The sequence below is a fragment of the Eurypyga helias genome, unplaced genomic scaffold (genome assembly GCF_000690775.1).
Source record: "Eurypyga helias isolate BGI_N326 unplaced genomic scaffold, ASM69077v1 scaffold11203, whole genome shotgun sequence".
NCBI lineage: Eukaryota > Metazoa > Chordata > Aves > Eurypygiformes > Eurypygidae > Eurypyga > Eurypyga helias.
This window is the reverse complement of record NW_010243355.1, coordinates 164,669-186,747: the sequence shown is the minus strand read 5'-3', so window position 1 is coordinate 186,747 and position 22,079 is coordinate 164,669. Positions and strand designations below refer to the sequence as shown.

At 43.8% G+C, this 22,079-nt stretch overlaps 1 protein-coding gene across 2 annotated transcripts; it reads left to right on the top strand.

Moving 5' to 3' along the window:
* Window positions 1–3,553: 3,553 nt before the first annotated feature.
* On the top strand, window positions 3,554–22,070 carry C8A (complement component 8, alpha polypeptide). 2 transcript variants are annotated; one of them, XM_010149390.1, is made up of 11 exons: window positions 3,554–3,672; window positions 5,793–5,889; window positions 6,841–6,985; window positions 8,162–8,306; window positions 8,771–8,960; window positions 10,459–10,659; window positions 11,969–12,209; window positions 16,447–16,575; window positions 17,430–17,587; window positions 19,854–20,076; window positions 21,919–22,070. In XM_010149390.1, exons 1-11 carry the CDS (start codon window positions 3,554–3,556, stop codon window positions 22,068–22,070), a joined length of 1,800 nt encoding a protein of 599 aa, XP_010147692.1. The 2 variants fall into 2 exon arrangements, with proteins under 2 accessions (XP_010147692.1, XP_010147691.1); XM_010149389.1 differs by having other exon boundaries at window positions 17,418–17,587.
* Window positions 22,071–22,079: the final 9 nt, after the last annotated feature.

The window sequence follows — 22,079 nt, the reverse complement described above, 5'->3', positions numbered from 1 at the left end:
TTTCAATTAAAACAAATTACCCCTTGTCCTTCAGCTCCTATCTTCTGTTTGCTACACAACATAAAGCCATCTTCCAAATCTAAACACTTCTCTTGAAGCTATTTGTTCTGGGGTTTTGATTTTGAACTCTGGAGAAGACCTTGGTAACCAGCTTTGCTTCCTTGGCAAAAAAGAAGTTATTTACCAAGCTCCTGTGCACAAAAAGCTTTCCAGCACTTGCAGAGGGGATGAGCTGAGAAAGCCCATGTGTGCTGTGAAAGCACGTGTGAATCAGCGAACTTTCCAAGGGCAGAGCTCCAATTGCTAGGTAATTTCTTGATCTTGCCATATCTAACATCTCTATAGCCTCTGTACATTGCAATAACCTCTATATTTCTAAAAAAAAACACCCACCCTACCTCTGAATGAAAAGCTGTCTGCTCTGCTCTTTTCCCTGGGGAACCACGAGAGAACAAACAGCACATGGCAGGTGTCAGTTACATCGCTTAATGCATGACAGCAAGAAGCTCAGACACAACTTTGGGGGTATGGTGTATCGAACAGAATAAAAACGAACAGGCCTGTGCCTTCAGATGTTCATGGGCTTCAACTCAGGATCAAGATTCAGGTTTACAGTATTGCATGAATAATGTACTACAAACTATTATAAATAGAAGATTAGCACAAAAAAGTATGATTCCTTTAAGTAACTGTATCCCCTGCAGCGAAAACCACATGAATATACTAAAACCAAAAAAACCACCTACATATAAAGAAAGTACAAATGCAAATTGCTGGACAACAACAATATTAGGTTAGCCCTTGTAATACAACTTCACCCTGGAGCTAGGCTCCTGTAGACAGCCCATTACTGAATGGCCTATTCAGGTGCTATTTAAAAGATCAATGCATTCTGCAGGCAGAAGTTATTTCCCATTGTTGGGCCAAAGACATTTGAAGTGGAGACTTTTTGAAGTGGAACAAAATCCTGTATTGCTCTCAGTGAGGAATGGTGGGTGACCAAGTTTGTTTACATTGAGTTAATCTACATCAGATTTTAGATAGGTAAGAGTTGTAAATGAGGAGTTGTATATCTTGTAATTAGAAGTTAGCAGTGAAAAGTTCTCCAGTGTCAGGGAAAAGAGGTGTGTGATGGGAATAGTCCCAAAGTGATGATGCAAAATCCTACCCAGGTTTTGCTGCAGCGAGCTCGCAGCTCATCCCAGCTCACTCACAGTCTGTATTTCTGTGCCCCTGAAGAGCCCCAAGACTTCAGTTCATGGCTCATCCTCCTGAAGGGGACTGCGTCACTATCGACAGCATGGCTAGCATCACAAGCCAGAAGTGCGGAGAGTTAATTCAGCTTTAGAGGCAAGGATCCAGCACACATTTTAGACAAGTTCAATTCATAATGTTCTAAAATGGAACCATAACTTTTATATATATCACTTTTGGAACATAACACCTTTGAGAAAGGTTCTTGAATTTCACCTCTAACGTGGTGTGCCTTGCTTGCTGCTTAAATCTCTCTCACACACCTCCCCCCGAACGACCTCACCTATCCGTGCGAAATTGTTGTTGTGCCTGATTGCACAAACCTGCCCAGCCTTTTACCTGGGAGACGTGCCACAAATAGCTTTCATTATATATATGGTGTGTTTCTGACACTGCTATCAGAACAGAAAAGATATAATGCGTCTACACTCTTGCTTAGATGCTGAGGAGGCACTTGACTGTGCAAAGCAGCCATTTATATCAAAGGCTGGCAGAAGTTTGGAAGAAGACAGATTTGGCAGGTGGCCAGGGAGGCCGCCAGCATGGGGACAGTGTGGTCCCACCTTTTCATGTCGTTCTTTCTTAAGGGTGACATGCAGAGAGGTTGTAATGTGTAATAGGGAGGTAATGATGGGGATTGCCTTAGGCCAGTTTCAATCCCCTGCTTTTCTCCAAGGCAAAAGCAATTTAGGTTTAATAATATATAAAAAACCCCAAACCAAACCCTTATTTGAGTTCTTGTGAAAGCGAAGGAGAAGGACTTTCTGAACTCATCTGAAGTGCATTAGTAGGTAAAGGATTGCATTGACATACTCTCGAAGGTCACAGAAAGGCAGTTTTCATTTAATTTCACTACGGAGTTTACCCATGTGCTACATTTCTTCATGTTTAGCAAAGACAAGCCCCAGGGTCATTCTGAACTTTAATTACATTAAAATAACACGGTAAGAGGTCTTTTATTTTGATAATTTACAATACCAGCTATTGAAATGAGCTTTGCAATTAATTTGGGAAATACACAAAGTGACACTTCTATCCCAGTCTTTTGTGGACAGAGGACAATTCACTGTCTGCTTAATAGCTGTAATAGCCCAAGACCAGATTTTCCTACAATAATTGCACTTTCTCTTGAATTGATTGTGGTTCAAGCTTTCAGTTGTCTGCTGGGAACACTTCTTTGATGCATGAACCATCTCAGTCCACTTCTGCAGAAGAAAAAGCAGGGAGCTACAGACCCTTGTTGGAACACAAAATTCTCCATAGATCTCTTACTCTTTTTTTTTTTTTTTAAAGTAATATCTAATAAAGTTATAGACTTACTGTGCATTTTTGTGCCTGCCCAAGAGCCCTTGAGGGAATTTTGCAGGCTATGTGTAAGCTCAAGATAACAGGTATGGGGCAACTTGGGCTATAACATGACCAAGTGTCTTTCCAATGACCATTTTTCCTTTCTTTTAATACAAGCAAACTAAATATTCTCATTTTGTGACTATCATATTAATAATAAATAACCCATGGTGTTCTTGCTTTCTATAGTATTGCTTTCTTATACTTGTGCACACCCACTACTTCCGTGTTAAGATTCCAACTAGCCAAAAGCATTAGAGCCAGGACTAACAGATGGGTTTGCACAGCACATAGGTAAGACACAATTTCAGATGTAGGGGGCATCTTCCTCACCACAAATCACTTTAGAAAACAAAGATTTAGATTCTCATGTTGCAGTGACTGTAGGGCCATCAAAAACCAGGTGATAACTCACATCAGCTTTGGAGATGGGACACTCTTCTGAGGATGGTGATGGGAAGAAGCTGAACTGACATTTCCTTGACATTTCTGGAAGGCACATGTTCCTCACAACAGAAATTTGTAATAATCTTCTATTTACTGTCCTGGGAAGCTGTTCCTTGGTCAGCGACCAGACGCACCAAAATTGCAGTTAAGTCACTATGGGAAATAGAATGGGTTTCCTGCTCCTTCAAATTAAAAGGAGGGGGCAGGCTGGACGAGAAACACGCTGCTGCAATAGGACTTGATTGACTTTAATGTGGAAACAGTCACACAGTTTAATATATTCCCTTGCCAGAAAACTGGGAATTTGTTTCCAAAAGGGCAAAGGCCTCCGGGATGGGTCCTGATTCTCTGTGATTTGATCTGTGCCAACGTCAATGATTTACTGCAGCATTTTGGAGACCGGTGGGCTCCGTGCTTCTTCTAGCAGTGCTTGCCCAGGGTGTCCTGAAGCCTAAAGCTTTTGTTTGCAGCTAATCTATAGCAAACATTTACATCTGGAAAAACAATGTGGTGGGGCCTGTGTCAGCTTTCTCCCCTGATTCTCTCGATATGCTTGCTGGCTTTAACGGCACGTACGACCACGGCTACAGCACGCAGGGAGCTCGATGTATTGCCTTCCCAGAGGTAAGTCTGTCCCCTCCCCTACTTTACATATAGAAATTACGGTCAAGTCAGTCAGCCCATCAATTTTGTCTGGACTTGAGGCGTGTGCACACTGTGCTCTCTGTAAACAGCTACCAGGAAAAAAAAAAATATTGGCAGTTGTCCAAAGCCCAAGCTAAGCATCGTAATTCCTTCTTATATGAACTGTTTGCACAATGGTTTTTATTTTAGAGCTGACTGTTAAGCCTTCTTAAACTTCCTTACCAAAATTACCATACTGTTTTTGGGCACTTGGAATGAATTCCCTATAAAGGACAATTTATGAGTGAATATTTTTCATATTCTTTTTCATTATAATTGTTTTGCATTTTACAATGTGAAGTTAACAAGTGCATGTTTATAATCCCATTTTCAATCTAAGCCAGATCCTCGTACCTCTATTTTTTTTTCCCTGAAGAATCTTATTAACCTGTACAAGTGTCATTTAGGCTTTGAAGGAAGGGAATAAACAAGTTACCTTTTTCTAAAGCTTTAGTGTTATGATAGGAAAATGGTTGGATATTTTTTTCTACAGCTATTAATTTCAGGCTTGTTCTAAAGGCAAACATGATTTAGAAGGATCAAAAAAGGTATCAGTGATAATTGGAATGTGGAGACAAGGAGAAGGCAGAAAGGAAAAAAATGTGGTAGTGATACACTTAATTATGAAGGCTTATTCCGATAATCCCTTTTGAAAATGAACAAAGACGAGATTTTTGATGTTTGATGAACTTATCAAACAAGGCAGAATAATGAAGAGGTAAATGTAAAATCCAATCGAAGGTGAGCCAATTAAGTACTTTGTGAAGTGCTGAAGGATACAGCCCACAAATCCTCCTGTCAGAGCGAAAAGGCATCAATACATGCGTGTCCTGCAGATCCGTGTCTGTCTGCAGGCTCCTGTTGTTTTCCTGGAGAGATGGTGGGGCTTTATCTCACACACTCATCTGCATCCATGGGCTCCCTCGCTGCACTGTTGTGGCTTTCATTTACTAGGTTTCTCTTCTGCAGCCTCTGATGAATCCCCAATGTGCTCCGTACCTCTGCTAATTATCAATATTTCTCCTTGGACTGCAGTCTTGTAAGTAAAACAGACTGCTCATTAGTTAATCACCAAAATAATAATAATAATGTTTTGGCTCAGAATAACCCCTCAAACTGCTTCAAAGGCTGTGGCAAACACAGATCCGTATTAGCCTACCACAGATTGATCCTCAAGACAAAGAAATGTGTTATGCAAATAAAGATTGGAGGAGTAGGGACAGAAATAGAGATTGTAACGACTGGGCTGGGAGGCAAAAGAAGTATTTTCTTGCTGCTGTATAGTTATATTCCGTGCACGTGCCAAGAGTCTGATCCAAGGGCCGTTGCAATACAGTACCCCTGCCATTTTCCGCTTTGATACCCTTCCTTTAGTTATTTTCTTCAGAATTTATGTATTTCCTTTCAGAAACAGTCAATCAACAAATTACCATAGACAACATGGCTTTGTACCTTCTCTTCTCAGCACTGTTGGTGCAGCCAGTCCCACCACTTCACAAAGCCCATGTGAATCAGACCCTGATTTCATACTTGTCTAGAAAAATGTTGACCAGGAGTTCACAATGGTGCAAAAAGTAGTGATTTCAGAACAGATTTCAGAACAGGTCCGAGGAGATAAACATCACTACTACTCCTGGAGTTCATAATGTGCTTCTAAGAAGAAAGCCAAAAAACCAGCTTTCCCTTAAAACTCGACATTCCTTCTGTTTACTCAGTATGTTTGGTGTTAAATATATGATGTACATGTATTTTATTGCAATGTGACTGTTGGAAAGGGCTAGGATGTCTCAGGAAAGCAGGAATCCCAGGACAAAATCCTCAGGTCCTGCACCTGCTGCCCCTGACCAATTCTCACGGTGGATACTTGGATGGGGCAGCTCAGGTAGTACAGCCATCCCTGCTATGGGTCTGTCCCAGGTGGTGCCAGCTTCCCATTTCCTACAAAACAGGTTCCAGAGGTGGAAAAAGACACACACAGATCATTTTCTCCCCACTGCCCTCCAGCCCTCTTTAAAACACAACTTCAAAGACCTTAGACCGCTATCTCTTCCCCTCCTTAGAAGAAGCAGCAGAGATGTTAATTCTCCAGCTCCTGTCGACTGTCAGCTGAGCCAGTGGTCAGAATGGACTGATTGCTTTCCTTGCCAAGAGAAGAAAGTAAGACTCCACCGTAATGTATTCATTTATCTTAGATGTGTCTGTGATGAGGATGTACACACATTAATTATATATATTATACATATTCATCATTCTGAAGCATCCAGTAAACTCATCCAAATATGATGGAGATGCTCCTCTGCTAGAGAGGCTCTTACCCTGGTGTAAACTGGGGAATAAATTGGTTTAAGACAGCAGCACAGCAAAACACAAAATCAAGGCGAATAGTGGAAGAATCAGGCCGGAATATTTGCCCAAGACTCCCTTTCTTTTCTCTCTCAGATTTAATTAAGTATCCCCTGATTCTTAATGCAATTATTCCAATGAAGAGAAATTAAAAGCAGCCTTTGTTCACCAGCTTCTCTTCTCAATTTTTTATATAATTTCACATGTCTTCATAATTCAAGTATTTATTTTCAAATACCTGACATAATTTTGCTTTCTACTGAGTTTACATCCCTGCATTTTTTGGTTCCTGTGCTTATAGTCAGCAAACGATTCGTCTCTTCTCTCTTTCGTTTTTTTTTTCTTCCTTGTTTAAAGAGCAGCAATTCTCATTAATAATCCATCAGAAATGTTGCAGGATCAGTGTTGTAATTAGTGTCTGTGTCCATCTGAGCCTGTTACATCCCAGGACAAAGCGTGTGTAACTGGAAAAATTCTGTATTATTTCAAAGGTATAAAATAGGGAAGAGATTTTTAAAAGCAGCCATTCCAACCCCTCCCCTCCCCCCAAAAAAATTCCCTTGTAGGAACTTCAAGCAAGTCTGAACTCCCACCTCTCTGCTGACCCTCCTTCTCTGTTTATCATGTGCAAAGTCTTTGGGACACACAGAAAAATAACAATATAGATAAAAGTGATAGTTTTAATTGCTTATAGCCTGTGGAGGTGATGTCTCTGGGGGACACGAGTTAGGTATTGGCAGTTGTTTTCTCTCTCGTGTGGTTCAGCACCGGTACCGGAGGCTGGTGCAGCCAGCGGGATACGCGGGGCGGCGATGTGCTGGGCACCTCTGGGGTGAGCAAGCTTGCCGTGCCGAGACGACCTGCACTGGACTCCCCGGCTGTGGGAAGGACTTTCAGTGTGAGGAAACAGGTGAGCGAACCAAATGCAAACTCCTGACAAAGAGGTCCTGGCTGGACAGACCTGGGATGATTTCAGTCCTGGTGTGGGCAGAGCTTTGCCAAAATGTGTTCAGCCCATCCAGCAGAATGGTGAACCATTGCAAGAGAAAGCAGATTTCCTCATCTTTGTTTTTTCCCCCACTTTTACAGGAATCCATCCACGTTACTGTCAGATTTGGGTAGATAATAAGACTGTGTGACGTGGAACAGGTTAACTTTTCAGTGGAACAAAGAGAGTAGAAATATTCTGCTCCAACTGCTGTGCTACACGCTCACACTTCCCTCCATGGGCACTGACGATCCCACAACACACCACTTCCTCCCCCTGAAAAAGACACAGTTCAATCATGAATCCAACTGGCAATCTGTTGGGGTGATTTATTTATTTTTAGCCATCCCCAGCTCTAATGGTTGGGATATAATTCGGCTGTTCTCTGAAAGTTTGACTAGCCTTGACAGATTTTTGTGGGCTTTTTTTTTTTTCTTTACACAAATTACTCAAATTCCCATCTTGAGCATTTAATAAAAATAAGATTGGAATTTAGAAATACACACCAGCTCTGTGACCAGCTCGTGAGCGGAACAGGTCATCATTGCTCTGTTGTGGCAAGTGTAGCCATACCAGTTCCCACCTGTCACGAATGTCCTGTCAAGGCTGTCTCCTCACTCCCAGAAGCACTTTCAAGCTGCCCTTCCTGCAAACATCCATTCTTGAGCTATAATTATTGCAATAAAAACCCCAAATAACTCCTGCAATGGGAAAAGGCAATATCACACTTCAACCAGACAGAGCTGACTTCCCTAAGCCAAGTAGAGAATCTATCGCTTCCTGCAGCTCCCTTCCAAAAGCATGATTGCAGATAATAAACTCAGGCCAGTGAGGTGACCTCTGCTTGATTCCCATCCCATGGGAGCCCCAGGGAGCAGCTGGCTTGGACTCTAAGGCAAGCTCACTCCAGGTTGCAGAGGAAAACCTTCCCCCAAGGAGCTGGGAAAAGCAAGCTCCCAGTGGAAGAGTGCTGTGTTTAACACCCAGCGTGCTTTCTTGAGGCCCTGAGATATGGGTGGAAACCAGCACAATCAGTGCACGCTGCCAAAAGGTTTTCTGGAGGGCAGATAAGCAATCACCTGTACCTGTGCACTTTAGGTCGCTGTATTAAACGGCACCTTGTGTGCAACGGAGAGCCAGACTGCAGAGATGGGTCTGATGAGCATAACTGTGAGGACGAAGATATTGAAAGCCCTTGTGAAGATCTGTTCCCAATCCCAGGGTCTGAAAAAGCAGCCCAAGGGTAAGTAATTTATCTAGAGCTGCTACTTTCACAATCAAAACTAGATTCAGGTTTCTGCATTGCTCTTCTTTAGTAGCAGAAGTGCTCTTCAGAGGGATGTGGATATGCTGGATCCATGGGCCAAGCCCATGAAGTTCAACAAGGCTAAGTGCTGGGTCCTGCACTCTCTGTTGGGCCACGACAACTCTCTGAGATGGACTGGGCAATTTAACTAATTTCTTCCATCTCTAGCATATGAGTCCAAACCAATGTCTTGGAAATAAAATGGCTGGCTGTTTCCTGTTAGCTTTGGGAAGGAATGAGCAAGGAGAACAGACTCAAACCTTATAACTTTAGGTGCTATCCAAATCCAAAGTCACAGACAGATAACATACAACATCAGCAGAAGAGAAACAGTGATGGAGACAGTTGGGGAAATAAAACAGGAGCTACAGATAATTTTCTGAATGCCATTTCTTTCCAAGATACAATATCCTAACACAGGAAGAGAGCCAGTATGTATATGATCCTAATTTTTTTGGAGGCCACTGCGAGTATGTCTACAATGGAGAGTGGCGGGAGCTGAAGTACGACGCTGCATGTGAACATCTGTACTACGGAGACGACGAGAAATATTTCCGCAAACCTTATAACTTTCACATATACCAATTCCTAGTAAGTACTGCAGGGGGTCAAATTTAGCAATGTTTTCCCAGCTAAAAGCCAAACTTCCTATAAATACATTATGTACATTTTATCATTCACTATAGCTTGTCTTTCAAGGTACCTTTCTGATTGTTTTTCAAGACAACAATCGATGATATAAATGCTGGTTTATGGCACATCATGGAACTAACGTGCTTTATCACCCAGGCATCCCACTGCTTACTCTGGCCTGGTCAGAGCCAAGAGAAATGAGTTGTCTCTAAATTCTTCTATTAATGAGCTGTAAAGCTTGTGCAAGTCACTTGCTTCCCTAGGGATGAAGTTGGCTATGTGTAAAACCAGGAACAGTGCTACTGGTTCAATATTTGAAAGCATTTTAGGTCTACAGCACAGCTACAAGGGACGTAAATCCAAATTCTGAGCAAGACATAGATCCTGAAAGCCACCACCACGTATCACAATGCCTATACTCTGGAGGGGGGGTCACAACTGATGCTGCAGACTGAACTAAGTAGAGCAGGGATTCAACTTGTGTTTTCCAGGTCCTAAGTGGGTGCCCTGGCCACACTGTTTAACATTTACCATGCCTCATGCAATGAATGAATGAAACGCATGTTATTCCAGGGAAATATTACAGCCACCGGCTCAATGCAAGTGGCTTTCATGTCCTCCAGCAAGCAGACTCTCCCGTGCCCCTTAGTCCCCAGTTTGAACCCAGACAGACCCAACACACAGGCCACATTTTCTCCTCCCCTCTAGCTGCTGCTAGCAGTGGAAGGACATCTGCACCATGCTCAGGCACCGAGGGATGCTTGAGCATGCCCCATATTCATCTTGACTTAGGAGCTTCTACCTGCTGGGGTCTAGGAAGTCACTGATGATGATGTGAGATGGTTTTCTTAAGTGTTGGTAATCTAGGCAGCTTTTTATAGAGATGGTAAATGGCACATCCCAGATTCAGCAAGGCTGCTCAATTCCACACACCAGCAAAGTATAGCTGTCAAGGAAAAGGTCACTTCCCTAAAACACAGCAAAGCAATGTTTGTTTTCTAGCAGTGCCATCACAATCTGCTGGATGACCGCTGATGAATTTTTTTCCTAAATAAATTCATCCAGAAGCAGGCTGGAGAGAAAAATTCATTCCAAATCATTAGGATTTGGCAGAGCTGTAGGGAACTGGAAGGAGGGTTTTATGATGGGAAGTGTCAAGCTAGCTTAATAGGCACCATTACCAACTCTGCCTGTAATGGTACTGCTTTGAGTGGCTAAATACAAACCTTTCCCCTGCCTGGAGATGGGTGAAACAAAATGCCTGGCCTTATCTATGTTTCTCACATATTTCTAAATTAAATGGCACAATTCTTTAATCCACATTCACTGAAGTCAATGTCTGTGCTGTCAGGAGCATCATAGGCTTCAACCGAAGCACGACCAGCTCCTTAAAGGAATAGAGATTAAAAAGGAAGGGAAGCACCTTAAAAATTAATGTCTGTTCCTTTCACTTTAGGCGCATGCTGATTCTGGATTCTCATTTGAGTTTTATGACGATTCAAAGGATCTGCTTGATGCCCTTAAAAGTGATAAATCCAAAACAAAAGGCTTTACCATTGGAATTGGGCCTGAAAAATCAGCTTTCCAGTTAGAGCTGGGCTTCGTTTTATCAGGTGGCAAAGGATCCCTGAAGAATTTCACACAATACAATGCAAAGGTAAAAAACAACAAAAAAAAAATCAACAATGCATATGCTCCAATCCCGTCATCTGTGCATCGCATGGTCTGCCCGTAACTTACGTCTGTTTATTCTCTCAATCACATTTTTTTAACACATAGTAATTGTACCTTAATTTGTTCATGTAATTGGAAACGCATGATCGTTAGGAATCCAGTTTGTTGTTCTTATTATGTTTTAGCAAACAGGGAGTGGGAATAAAATTGAATTACGAGGTACCACAACACATGTCATCTCACCCCATCCTGTTTCATGGCTACATTAAGCACATAAATAAAAAAATGCTTAAAGTGATGATGAGGGAGGAGGAAATATCAAGATGTTCATCAAAAGAGTTGTCCTCAGGGAATGATCTCCGGTAGCAGATATATCTTGTTCAAATTAATACAAGCTGCCTCATGATGGGGAAATATGCTACTTTTTATGCGAGGTTAAAACACCACGCTGAAAAAAAGAGTACCCGACAATGGGGTGTATTTCTCAGTGAGTTTACATCATGGACTAGCCATGACGACCTCTTTCCAATCTAATAACATGAGTGCTGCTATTTCCCACATTTACCGTGCCCGGACTCCACTTCTCTCGTGGCTGCTGACAGAAAACAATAAAGAAGAATTACTTTGATGGTGTTCTGAGTTGAAATGTCCTTAAAAGCTGTTGGAAATTGGCACCATTATAGTATTTACTGTGCCCTTGTCTAGACTCACACAATGTTTGCAGCTAAATGATGATCAGTTATTGGGGAAATTGTGTAAAGGGCTGTTCTGGTTGCACTGAAGCCTTGTGCAAGGCAATAGCTAATCTAGAAGAGGAGACATGGATCTGGTGGCATATCCAGGAAATCCTCTCCCTGTTAGCACCTTCCTGGCTGGGGTATCCCCCCACTGCCAGGTTGGGCTAGACTTGCCACGAGCCCTTGTCCTGCATCACTGGTCAGGGCTGTGAAAAAAGTGAAAGGGAATAAACACTATGGAAAGGAAACCAGAGAAAAGCAGAAACGGAGGATGAAAAGGAATCATGTGGAACCCAATTCTGACTGTATTCACACAACAGGAAAAAAACCCAGAATATTCAAACCCATGGCTCTGGTTTCTACCTCATACAGCCACACAAGAGACACTCTCTGAAAAAGCACTGATTTAATTGAAACCTGGGCTGGCTTTCATGCCTTTAACACCCACTGACAGTTAAAAGATTCAGGATTTCCTCTGCAAATATAAAGACCAGAAATGACCTTTTTTTAAAAAAAATATTGTTGAATGGCAACTCCTGTTTTCCTTACCTGCAGGAGGTTGGATTCATTAGAGCTGTGACGAAGGTGCAGACGGCCCGTTTCAAGATGAGAAGAGACAACGTTGTTTTGGATGAAGATGTGCTGCTCTCCCTGCGGGAGCTTCCAGACACCTACAACTATGGCATGTACGCCAAATTCATCAACGACTACGGCACCCACTTCATGACGTCCGGCACTATGGGAGGGGTCTTTGAGTACATCCTTGTCATTAACAAGGAGGAAATGAGAAGAAAAGGTTAGAAAACCACTAGCAATTCTCTGTTCACAACACTGCTTTAAATAGGGTATTTCCAAGTTGGAGACCTTGGGGTGCATCCAGTCCAGTGGTGTAATTCATCTGGCTCTGGATGCTTTGCACAACCGTGATCTCCCTGGGCCCTGGGACGACAGGTGCTCATCGGCCCCTCTTTGGCTGGCATGTCTCATGTCATGATAGACGCACACTCGTCACAAGCCCAGAAATGCACAGTGGGGGTGGGGGAGGGATATCCGCATGTTGTTTACAAGATGGATGCACTAGCAGGGGATAAGCTTGAGTGTCACAAAGTGTGCTTCTTGATCTAGTTTCAGAAGAATCTGGGTGAGATTTTGGTAGCTTAGGAAGGAACCTTGGGATCTTTTTCTCCCTTTGTATCACTGTCATTTGCTAGACATCTTTAAACTTCTCCTGTTTCTTATAGTCTTTGTTCCGGCTACTCTCATGAATGCTCAAGGACTGCAAACACATCCAGAGTAAAGAAAGATAGTCCACTCATGTTTTAGCCTCCTGATAGTGAGGGTATCAATTTTCTGTAAATGCCAATAACGCATTGCACTTGGCAATACCTCTGCCACTTCACTCTGGTTAGTGTCATGTCTGAAGACTAACAGACCTCTGTTAGCTCCAGTTCTCAACAAATTAGAGTGTATGAGGCTGGAGAGCCATACCTGTAAATCTCAGTTACGTGAAGTATCCACTGCAGATGCCTAGAGCGCAAGAATAGCCATTACTGGTGATCCAAAGCATAACATTTTTTCCTAATCAAAAGCATAAGATGCAGAACAATAATACAGCACTTTAGCACACCACCCGGGTTGTCAACTTTCGCAAAGGTGTCAACAATGCAATAGATCCCACTTCCCCTAAGGACCACCACTCTGCTCTGCTGAGGGTACTGCTGCCTTGGTAACTCCAGGCTGGACATTCATGCGAAAGAAAATTGGGATCTTGGACCACAGGTGCAAATAGCTGCAGATGGTGAAAATTGCTGTAATTCCATCAATTCCATTAATTTCCAAGTTTCTGCCTCAAATTCTGCCTCGGGTCTGAAATGGTTTGGTACCATTGGCACTAGGATAACGTGCACTCCATATTGAGTGTTAACCATGCCAATTTTTCCAGAAGAAATTACCAATTGAGAGAATTTTCATCAAGTTCCTGAACTATTAATGTTTGGAAACATGATGCCTCTTCAAATCATTTATTCACTTTGAAGAGTGAGTGATATAGAAGTGAACAAGATCTTGGCAAGCAAACCTTCAGGAAGCCGTGTGCCAATTTCAGAGGAAGAATGAATCAAAAGCATGCGGAGGGAGGCTATTATTTTGCTTTATCTTGCGCTGGTTGTGTATAAAAGGGGGAGATGTACTGCTATGAGATGCCTTATCTTAGGAAAGAATGATGTTGAAGTTCAGCAAAAGACAAAGATGTCCCCCAGTAGAAATGTAATTTTCATTCTAATGTAGCATTCTAATTTTCATCTAACCCAAACTACCAGAAAGCCCACATTTACCACGTTAGCAGTGCTCTGAGTCACACGATATAGACCCAGGAGGACTCACCTGCAGTGGCTGATATGCCACTGTCTAAAAGCACTTAAAAAAGAAAAGATTTTTCTAATGGTGATCACAGCCATGCTTGAGGGCTGGGTTTGCAAGAGGATTATCCACCTCCCCTGAAGAATGGTCAGGACCAGGATATAAGCACTCAAGTCTTAAAATCAGAGCTTTGAAAGATGAATTTGAAGCTTTGCAGATGCCTGGAGATGTGCTGCTGAGTCCCCACAGGGCTGAACGGCACGACACCTTCCCTAGATCAACCGCTGCATCCTGAGAGCTCACCTAGTCCAGGAGGCCACATGTTAAATGCTCAGGAGGGGAAAACACACTTTTGTATAGACCAGTGACTAAAGCACGTGCCCAGGAAAAAGATCCCTAGGCTGAGTCCTCCTTAAATGAGAGACAGCTTGGGCAGTTGCTGAGCATCCAGCTAGGCATAGGCACGAGCTGGGTTTTAAGCATCTAGAAAATGTGAATTTCGAAAATGAAGTTCCCTTCAGGGTTTAGATACCCAGGAATAGACCACAACTCACTGGTGCAGAGCTGAGGACTGCAGTTTTGCTGCCAGACCTGTTTCTAGCTTTCAGGCTGCAAGGACTTGTATGGATGTGGTCATGAGTGAAATAAATACGTGTGTCAGAACGAGGTCCCTTGTTGCTCTGCCATCAATATTTTTCATTACTTGTTTTTAAAAGAGATTGTTATGGTTCTATTATTTAGCAGAAAACAGTATAATGTGTTCACACATTACAAGAACATTTATGGGAGAAACATAATGTGCAGAGTAAATTAGAAAGAGTCTTCATATATTCTGATTAATTCAAAATGCAGCAGTAAATCTTATCACTTGAGCACATTTAACTATCGCAAATTATATCATATAAAAAAAACCTATCAGGGCTCTTCCCTCAAGTGCCAATATTTTCTATGACCACCCTTTTGCAATGATAACCACTTTTCATTTATCAAGACCCGATCTTGCTGCAACCAATAGCAAATTGTATTGACAGACCCTTGCTGAACATAATTACTCAACGGGAACCATGGTGAATCAATTAATCAGGGTGTTCCTCAAGTTTAATTTTATGGCACTCCAACACCAAGATAAGCAATCACTCATGTTGCTTTGGGTGAATGAACTTTACCCACTGTGTTTACAACTGTTGAACAGTTTAGTACAAGTAATTGAGTGCTACACATTTAATATTTCTCAGGGGCCCAGTTTTGCAATGGGATGTAATTCCCCCTGAAATAATTAATCAGGGTGTTCCTCAAGTTTAATTTTATGGCACTCCAACACCAAGATAAGCAATCACTCATGTTGCTTTGGGTGAATGAACTTTACCCACTGTGTTTACAACTGTTGAACAGTTTAGTACAAGTAATTGAGTGCTACACATTTAATATTTCTCAGGGGCCCAGTTTTGCAATGGGATGTAATTCCCCCCAAAATCTTCAGCATGCTTCAGATCCCACCAGTTTGAACCCAGGACACGTAAGCCCCTTTCTTGGGATGCCAAGCACTTCTGCCGGTTGGGACCCAGCAAGCCAAGGAAGCAGAGCCTTCTGCGGCTCCAGTGAGCCTCTCCTGCAGGGTGTGCAGAAGGGAGCAAGCCCAGCACTACGGGCACTTTCCCAGTATTTTAAACGCGAGCAAGACAAGAGACTGCTCCCCAGTGTTGGGGTGAGGCCGTTCAGCAGACAACACTCTGGGTTGGGGCTCGGCCAGAGGTTCGATCTTTAGACCGTTAAGCTACGATGCACAAATCCCTCTGACCTCCGTGCCTCCCTTTCCATACCGTGGTATTGATCGCCAGGCTGCTTTGTAAAACACTTTAAGGTCCTCTGACAAAAAGAGCAATATAAAAGTTACCTATTACTTACAATACCCTTATTTATTGAAATCAATGGATTTTTTAACTACTACAGAAGACAGCCTTATATTTGCAGTACACTGAAGTGTGTACATAAAACCACGCTATATGAAATATGCACATTGCTTACCTTGATGAAACCACCTCGTTAGTTCACTTCTCCCATCTGCAGCCACTTCATGGGTCTCCCGTTACATATTTTTGTGATGTATGTGGTGGTGCTGGCGGCAGCACCCCGGCAGCAGGCAGCAAGGCTTTGGCAGCTCTCGGCAGACAGACCTTTTGCAAGTTGTTACTTAAGGATGCTACTTAAGCCACTAATATGTAGGTCAGATCCTGAGTTTAGGAAAATTAGTGAGGATCAATTGATTTCAGCTGCTGTTGCCAGCTTTACTCTAGTTATTATTTAGCCTGTTAAAACAAAATTTTAAAAGTTTCCTTTTTAAATAAATAGGCCAAACAACAAAATATATGCCTGAAACCCTGTGTTACGGTTTTTTACTATCTTCTAATACTTTGTAAGGGAACAATTTTACAGTAAGGACATTTTCATTTTCACTTATTATGTGGTAAGCCCAACATATCCTAGTAAAATGTTGACTTTGCCACTGCAAGACTAAAGTCTGTCCTCTTCCCAGAATAGCAGACTTTGAAAAACAAACCATGCAAATAACGGAATATTTTCTTCATTTATAGGGGGGGAAAAAAAAAGTAGAAAAATGAACATCCTTCCACTCATTCTGAGTCACTGATTTTACTGGTTTCCTTTCTGTTTTGCAGACATCAGCGCTGAAGAGATAAGTGCCTGTGTTGGCTGGTCAATTGGCCTTACAGTCATCGAGAGCAAACTGCATTTGAACGCATCTGTGACATCCTCTGACTGTGCAAAGAAAGGATTTCTGAAAACTGGTATGACAGCAGGGCAGATGTCCACTAAGGCATCTTGGGTCACTTCTTTTGGTCACTTGGGCATGGAGATTCAAGTAGGGTCACACGAGGATACGAAGAAGGGAGTTCTGGTGCCATCCCCAGCCATGGGTCAGGCTCAGTTATGGGACCTATGTAACATTGGGTCCAAGTCTCCAGGGGTCAGGCCCAGTTATGGGACCTATGTAACTTTGGGTCCAAGTCTCCAGGGGTCAGGCCCAGTTATGGGACCTATGTAACTTTGGGTCCAAGTCTCCAGGGGTCAGGCCCAGTTATGGGACCTATGTAACTTTGGGTCCAAGTCTCCAGAAGTATTGATTGCACTTGAAAAAGCAGGAATTCAGATAGTAATACTTGGATTAGAAATATGTGTAAATAGGGGCAGTAGGGTCACTGGAAGGCTGCAGACCCTATAGCCATGACAGACTAGGTGTGGATGACAGGGGCAACATGGCATCTACTGAAGAAGTCAAAACTGACTATAAAATGTACTCGAAGAGGCTAGGAAGCCCCAGATCTGTAAATCACTAAACCAGCTATAGACTGATCTACTGCCCACGTGTTAACAAGGAACAAAGGCCAGAGACATGCAGGCTCTTCAGGTTTTAGCAGATTAGAGCATTTGTGATGCCCAACTCCTCAGTGAGCACCTTGTGGTAACGTGGCGGGGCTCGCTCTGCAAGCACGGGGTGTCAAGCTCCCATCGATTTCAGGAGGCAACATCGCTGCCTCTCACTGATTGCCCCTTGCTTGATTGATCGCACCTCCATTAAGCAGTTTCTAGCGTACATGTGGAAATGGTAACTAAATAATATGGGTGTAATTCAACTTTTCAGATACCGAGAGCAACAGTGCAGTTGTAGAAGATATTATTCCCCGGATTAGAGGTGGAGATGCCAGTTACAGCGGAGGGCTCTTAAACAGCTGGGATGGCAATATGTATCGTCACTGGGGAAGGTCATTAAAATATAATCCTGCTGTTATTGATTTTGAGGTAAGGCTTTTCTGCAGTTGAAGAAACTCTGCCGCTATAAGGAATGAAAGTGTAGTCGAGCAGATCATTTCGTATTTTTATTGTGATCCCATCACAGAACAAGATTAAATGTAATGGGCCGCTGATCTGGTAACCTCTTATTCATTTCACAATGGGGAGTACATCTCCCACCGACCACATCCACAGGGAGACAGACAAGGAGCTTAATGCTGGATTAGTGCCGAGTTAAGTTTTTGATGTGTCCCCAAACAGCTTCCCGATGAATGGCTCTCCACAGTTACATTCATCCCTATTATTCTCCCCGACGCTGTCCGCCCTCCTGTATAAGCAGGGGACTTGCAGGGGGCTGGCGATGGAGTCTTGCCCTCCCCCCAGCAAAGGCTCTGCATAGACCCTCTGCTTTCACCTGCCTCAGAGACTCAGCGGCTGTGCCAAACCTCTGCAGACCACGGTGGGTGTAGCTGTGAGTGCTTCCAGGAGATTTTAGAGCAGGAGGCTCCTGGAGGCTTTGTCAGGTGGGTCCTGCCTCTCTCTATGCCCCACAAAGAGGGTCTGTAGCCATAAAAATCAGCCAAGTTCTCCTCTTCCCTTTGTTTTATTGGATGCTTAATGGAAAGATCACTGAAGCATCCTACAGGGCCGCAGAGATGGGGAGGAGATGGGCACAAGCGGAGGGGATGGAAAGGGAGACAGTACCACATCTACCCTGAGATGCTACAATCACTGGTCTGGCTCCAGGAGTACAGCTGCAGGGTGTCGGGGAAGGACCTCGGTCACGGCAAGGCTACGCTGCCACTTCCATCCCTCCTGTCTTCTTAAAAAGCACACCTGTCACCTGTCTCTGGCTCTGACCAAGGGTGGGAGAAGGGAAGGTGGAATCAGGAACCATTTGCATTATTGGCAGGGTAAGAGGGAACCTGCAAAGCCCCCTGGGCAGCACCCTGGCAGCAGAAAGATCTGATAAAACAGAAGCACTTTCAGTTCCAGCTGAACGCATGCTGCAGGTTATTCACCTTTCTGCACGAGTTCCCATCAATTCTGGGCAAAATTTATTGCAGTTTTCCAGTAAACCATGCGCTGACCTCTCTGTTGGCTGCCCCGGAGCTCAGCAGTCGCTGTGCAACCGGAGCTGCCGATAAGTGCTCATGTCCACTTCTTCAGCTCTTATCTGCAGCTCCCTCTCATTTGTTAAACAGGCTTGTGCAAATTTGTCTAAGAGCTCTTCCCAAAGCCCAGCTGATCCTCCCTGTGAATCGTTCTCGCTGCACCCTGTTCAATGAGACCATGTTGAGCTCATCTCTGGGACCAGTTTCCATTGATTCCCAGCCAGGACATGCAGCGTTCGCACAGATGCACAGGTGGACAAATATAAATATGTGTCCTTAGACCAGCCTTGGGCTTTTAGTTTTAATATTCAGTTGAATTTTTACTACTGCTGAGAACAGAAGGGCTGAGATTTTTCAGGGAACCGTTTTCTAAACATAGTTCAATACCTAAATCACCCCAATGAGCCACTCGGAGCATTTCAAGAGGTTGAATGCCACCACCAGCACACGAGCCTGCAGCTCTTCAGCTCATCCAACCATTTTTACAAAACGGATTTAATGGAGAAGGCGAGTTATAACTATAGTTGCCAACACTTGGCTATTTTTGCTGAATGGTATATAGGAACTGGATTTTGCTACTGGCAATGTTACGAGCATGTTATATTCTTAAATCTGTAGATGGCACAATATTAATTTGCTGCATCAAAGGGCAAAACGCAGGTAGGTAGAATCCTCCATGCTCAGCATTTACTGGATGGTTTACAATCTGGTCACCATCAGCAGCAGGGTGGCATTAAATTTTGATGACACCCACTGTCCAAAGCTCTTAGCAAAACATTTTGGTTCAAAAAGGCAAAAAGCATGCAAGAATCTCTGAGATTGTGACAGTACTAAGAAATCAGCTAAAAAGTGGGCTTAGTGGTGTGTTTTAATTTGTCATTTGAATCCAGACTGACACTCCAATGCATGTCCGGGAAAGCCAATCCAAGAGAAACCTCTAAGATGAGGAGGGTTTTGGAACGGTGGTTTCTCACTAGAGCCCATCAGTCCTGATAACACATTTGCATGATGTACATGGAGCTGTCAAGGAAGACAAATGAGTATTTTCTGAGTCCTGAGTTTATCCAGCAATGTCACAGCTCTCTGACTGCGGCATGGTAGCATCTCAGTGGATGCTCAGCTGAAATTGTCTGCGTGTTATTCATCTCCATCCTATGCAGCTGCAGCCCATCCATGAAATTCTCCGCAGAAGCAACCTTGGCAACATGGAAACCAAACGGCAAAACCTGAAACGGGCTTTGGACGATTTCTTGTTGGAGTTCAGCGCCTGCCGCTGCAGACCGTGCCACAACAACGGTGAACCCATTCTGGTGGGAGACACGTGCTTCTGCCAGTGTCGACCAGGTTATGGAGGACCTGCCTGTGAGCAGACCGAGCGCCAAGGTAAGACCCCAGCGTGCACCCATAGCAGGGGAGGGCAAACAGCAGCAAAGGGACAAGGTTTTCCCCTCCTCGTGGTTAACCAACAGTTCTTTGCACCCCTGCATCAGTCAAACCTTTGCTTCTGCATTGCTTTTGTTGATCATCTGTCCTAAGCAGCCCCGACAGAAACTTCAATTAACAGCTCAGGTGATTATTATAAATTAATTAGTAGAAACGAGGATGTGTTTCATAGCTGGACACTTACTGCTGTTGCAAAAAGCTGGGCTCGTTTCTGCAAATGAGACCATCATCATGTCCTCACTGACTGGCAGGTCACACCCTCCGGATGGGGAAGCTCCGGAGCGCTTGTGACATCCTGCTAAGGATGCTTGCTACAAGGGGGAGAGCACAAACCTTGACAGGCAGGGAGGGAAGGGAGTCTGAAAGGGTCAGGCTAAGCCACTGGAAAGTGGTGCTTAACCCATGTGCCACCAAAAATGCTGTTTTAGTAAAAAATTGCCACACTGCCAGATTGCCCTCCTCCCCAGGCCCTCCCCAGGAAACATTTTAACTGGAGGGAAGTATCTGTCTGGACGAAGAAAAGTGTGGTTTTCCAAAGTGACAGGCTTTTATTAAGTTTTCCTTATTGCTTTATATATTATTCTAAAAAATGAAATGGGTGGCAAAAAAAGCCAACCTTGGAACACGCTCTTTTATTTCAAAAATATCACAGCTCTTTCTGGATATTTTTATCCTGATTTGTGATGGAAAACAACAACAACAAAAAAACCAAACACCCAACCAAATATCAGCACTTGAAGCTGGCAGAAAAACCCATCTTCAGAGCAGTTCCACCAGGCAAAGCTCCAGGCTTTCAACCATGTGCTCATATCTAGGATCTCACCATTGGAAAAGCAAAGCTGTGATGAGATAAGGAGTAAGGGCAGAGCTGGGTACATGGTGGCAGAAGTCAAAAACATTGCTTAAGTGACTCAAAAGTGGGTTTCTTCAAAAAATCTCATGTTCTTTGAGTTGTCTTCCAATTCAAGGAATCTTCCTTAGATGAGGAACACAGAAAGCTAAGGACCTGGTCCCAGTGCAACCCACCAAATTGGCCAGCCCCTGCACCCCCTGATTTTAACAACAGTGGGGACAGACACACTTCCAGCTCATGGGCAATTTCCCGTTTCAAAACTCATTTAAGACCAAACCTAGTTTTCTTAAAGAATGATACTTCAGCAGACGGGAAACCCAGCTTTTTGGCCAGCACTAAGAGCACACACATCTATTTGTGCTGTCTGGATTAATAAAGTGCCCAAGCTAGGCATGAGGGCCAGTTGAGTAAATAAAAAACGACAGTAAATGACAGGCATCAAGCTTTCCCATCATTCAGGACTGCTGCCATAATCCATAGTATCGAACGCTCCTGACAACTCAGTCTGTACTGTAATGAAAAAGCCTTGAAATGACCCATCTCCAAAGGGACAAGCAGACTTTTCAAAACACCTCCCCACCATTAGGAGACCTTTGTGCCTCTGCCTTGGTCAGATGTGAGGAAGTCAGTGAGATCTGTCAGCTGCCCTTTGGGAAAGGAAAGCCAAGCCACAGCTTTTCAAACGAGCAGGGAAGAAAAAGAAACAGCTATCGGTGTCTGAAGAAGGTGACATTGCTTCATCTCCTCTGGCTTCAAAGCACCTTCATCTCAAGAGCTGTCCATGCGCTGGGCACGGCTGGAACTGGTGGTGGCATCGTCCTCCCCTTCTCCCACCCCAAGGATGTCCCTGCAGTCAGGCCACGTGTCGCACTTCACACCTGAATACTCTTTTTCTTCCCCCCCCTTTTTTTTTTTTAACGTGTTTACAGGTGGTGGGACGAAGGGGCGCTGGAGCTGCTGGTCAGAGTGGGGTCCCTGCCAGTCGGGCACAGCACGGCGCAGCCGGCAGTGCAACAACCCGGCCCCGCAGCGCGGTGGGGAGCCCTGTACCGGGGGGAACCTGCAGAGCAGACCCTGCTGAAAACCCACG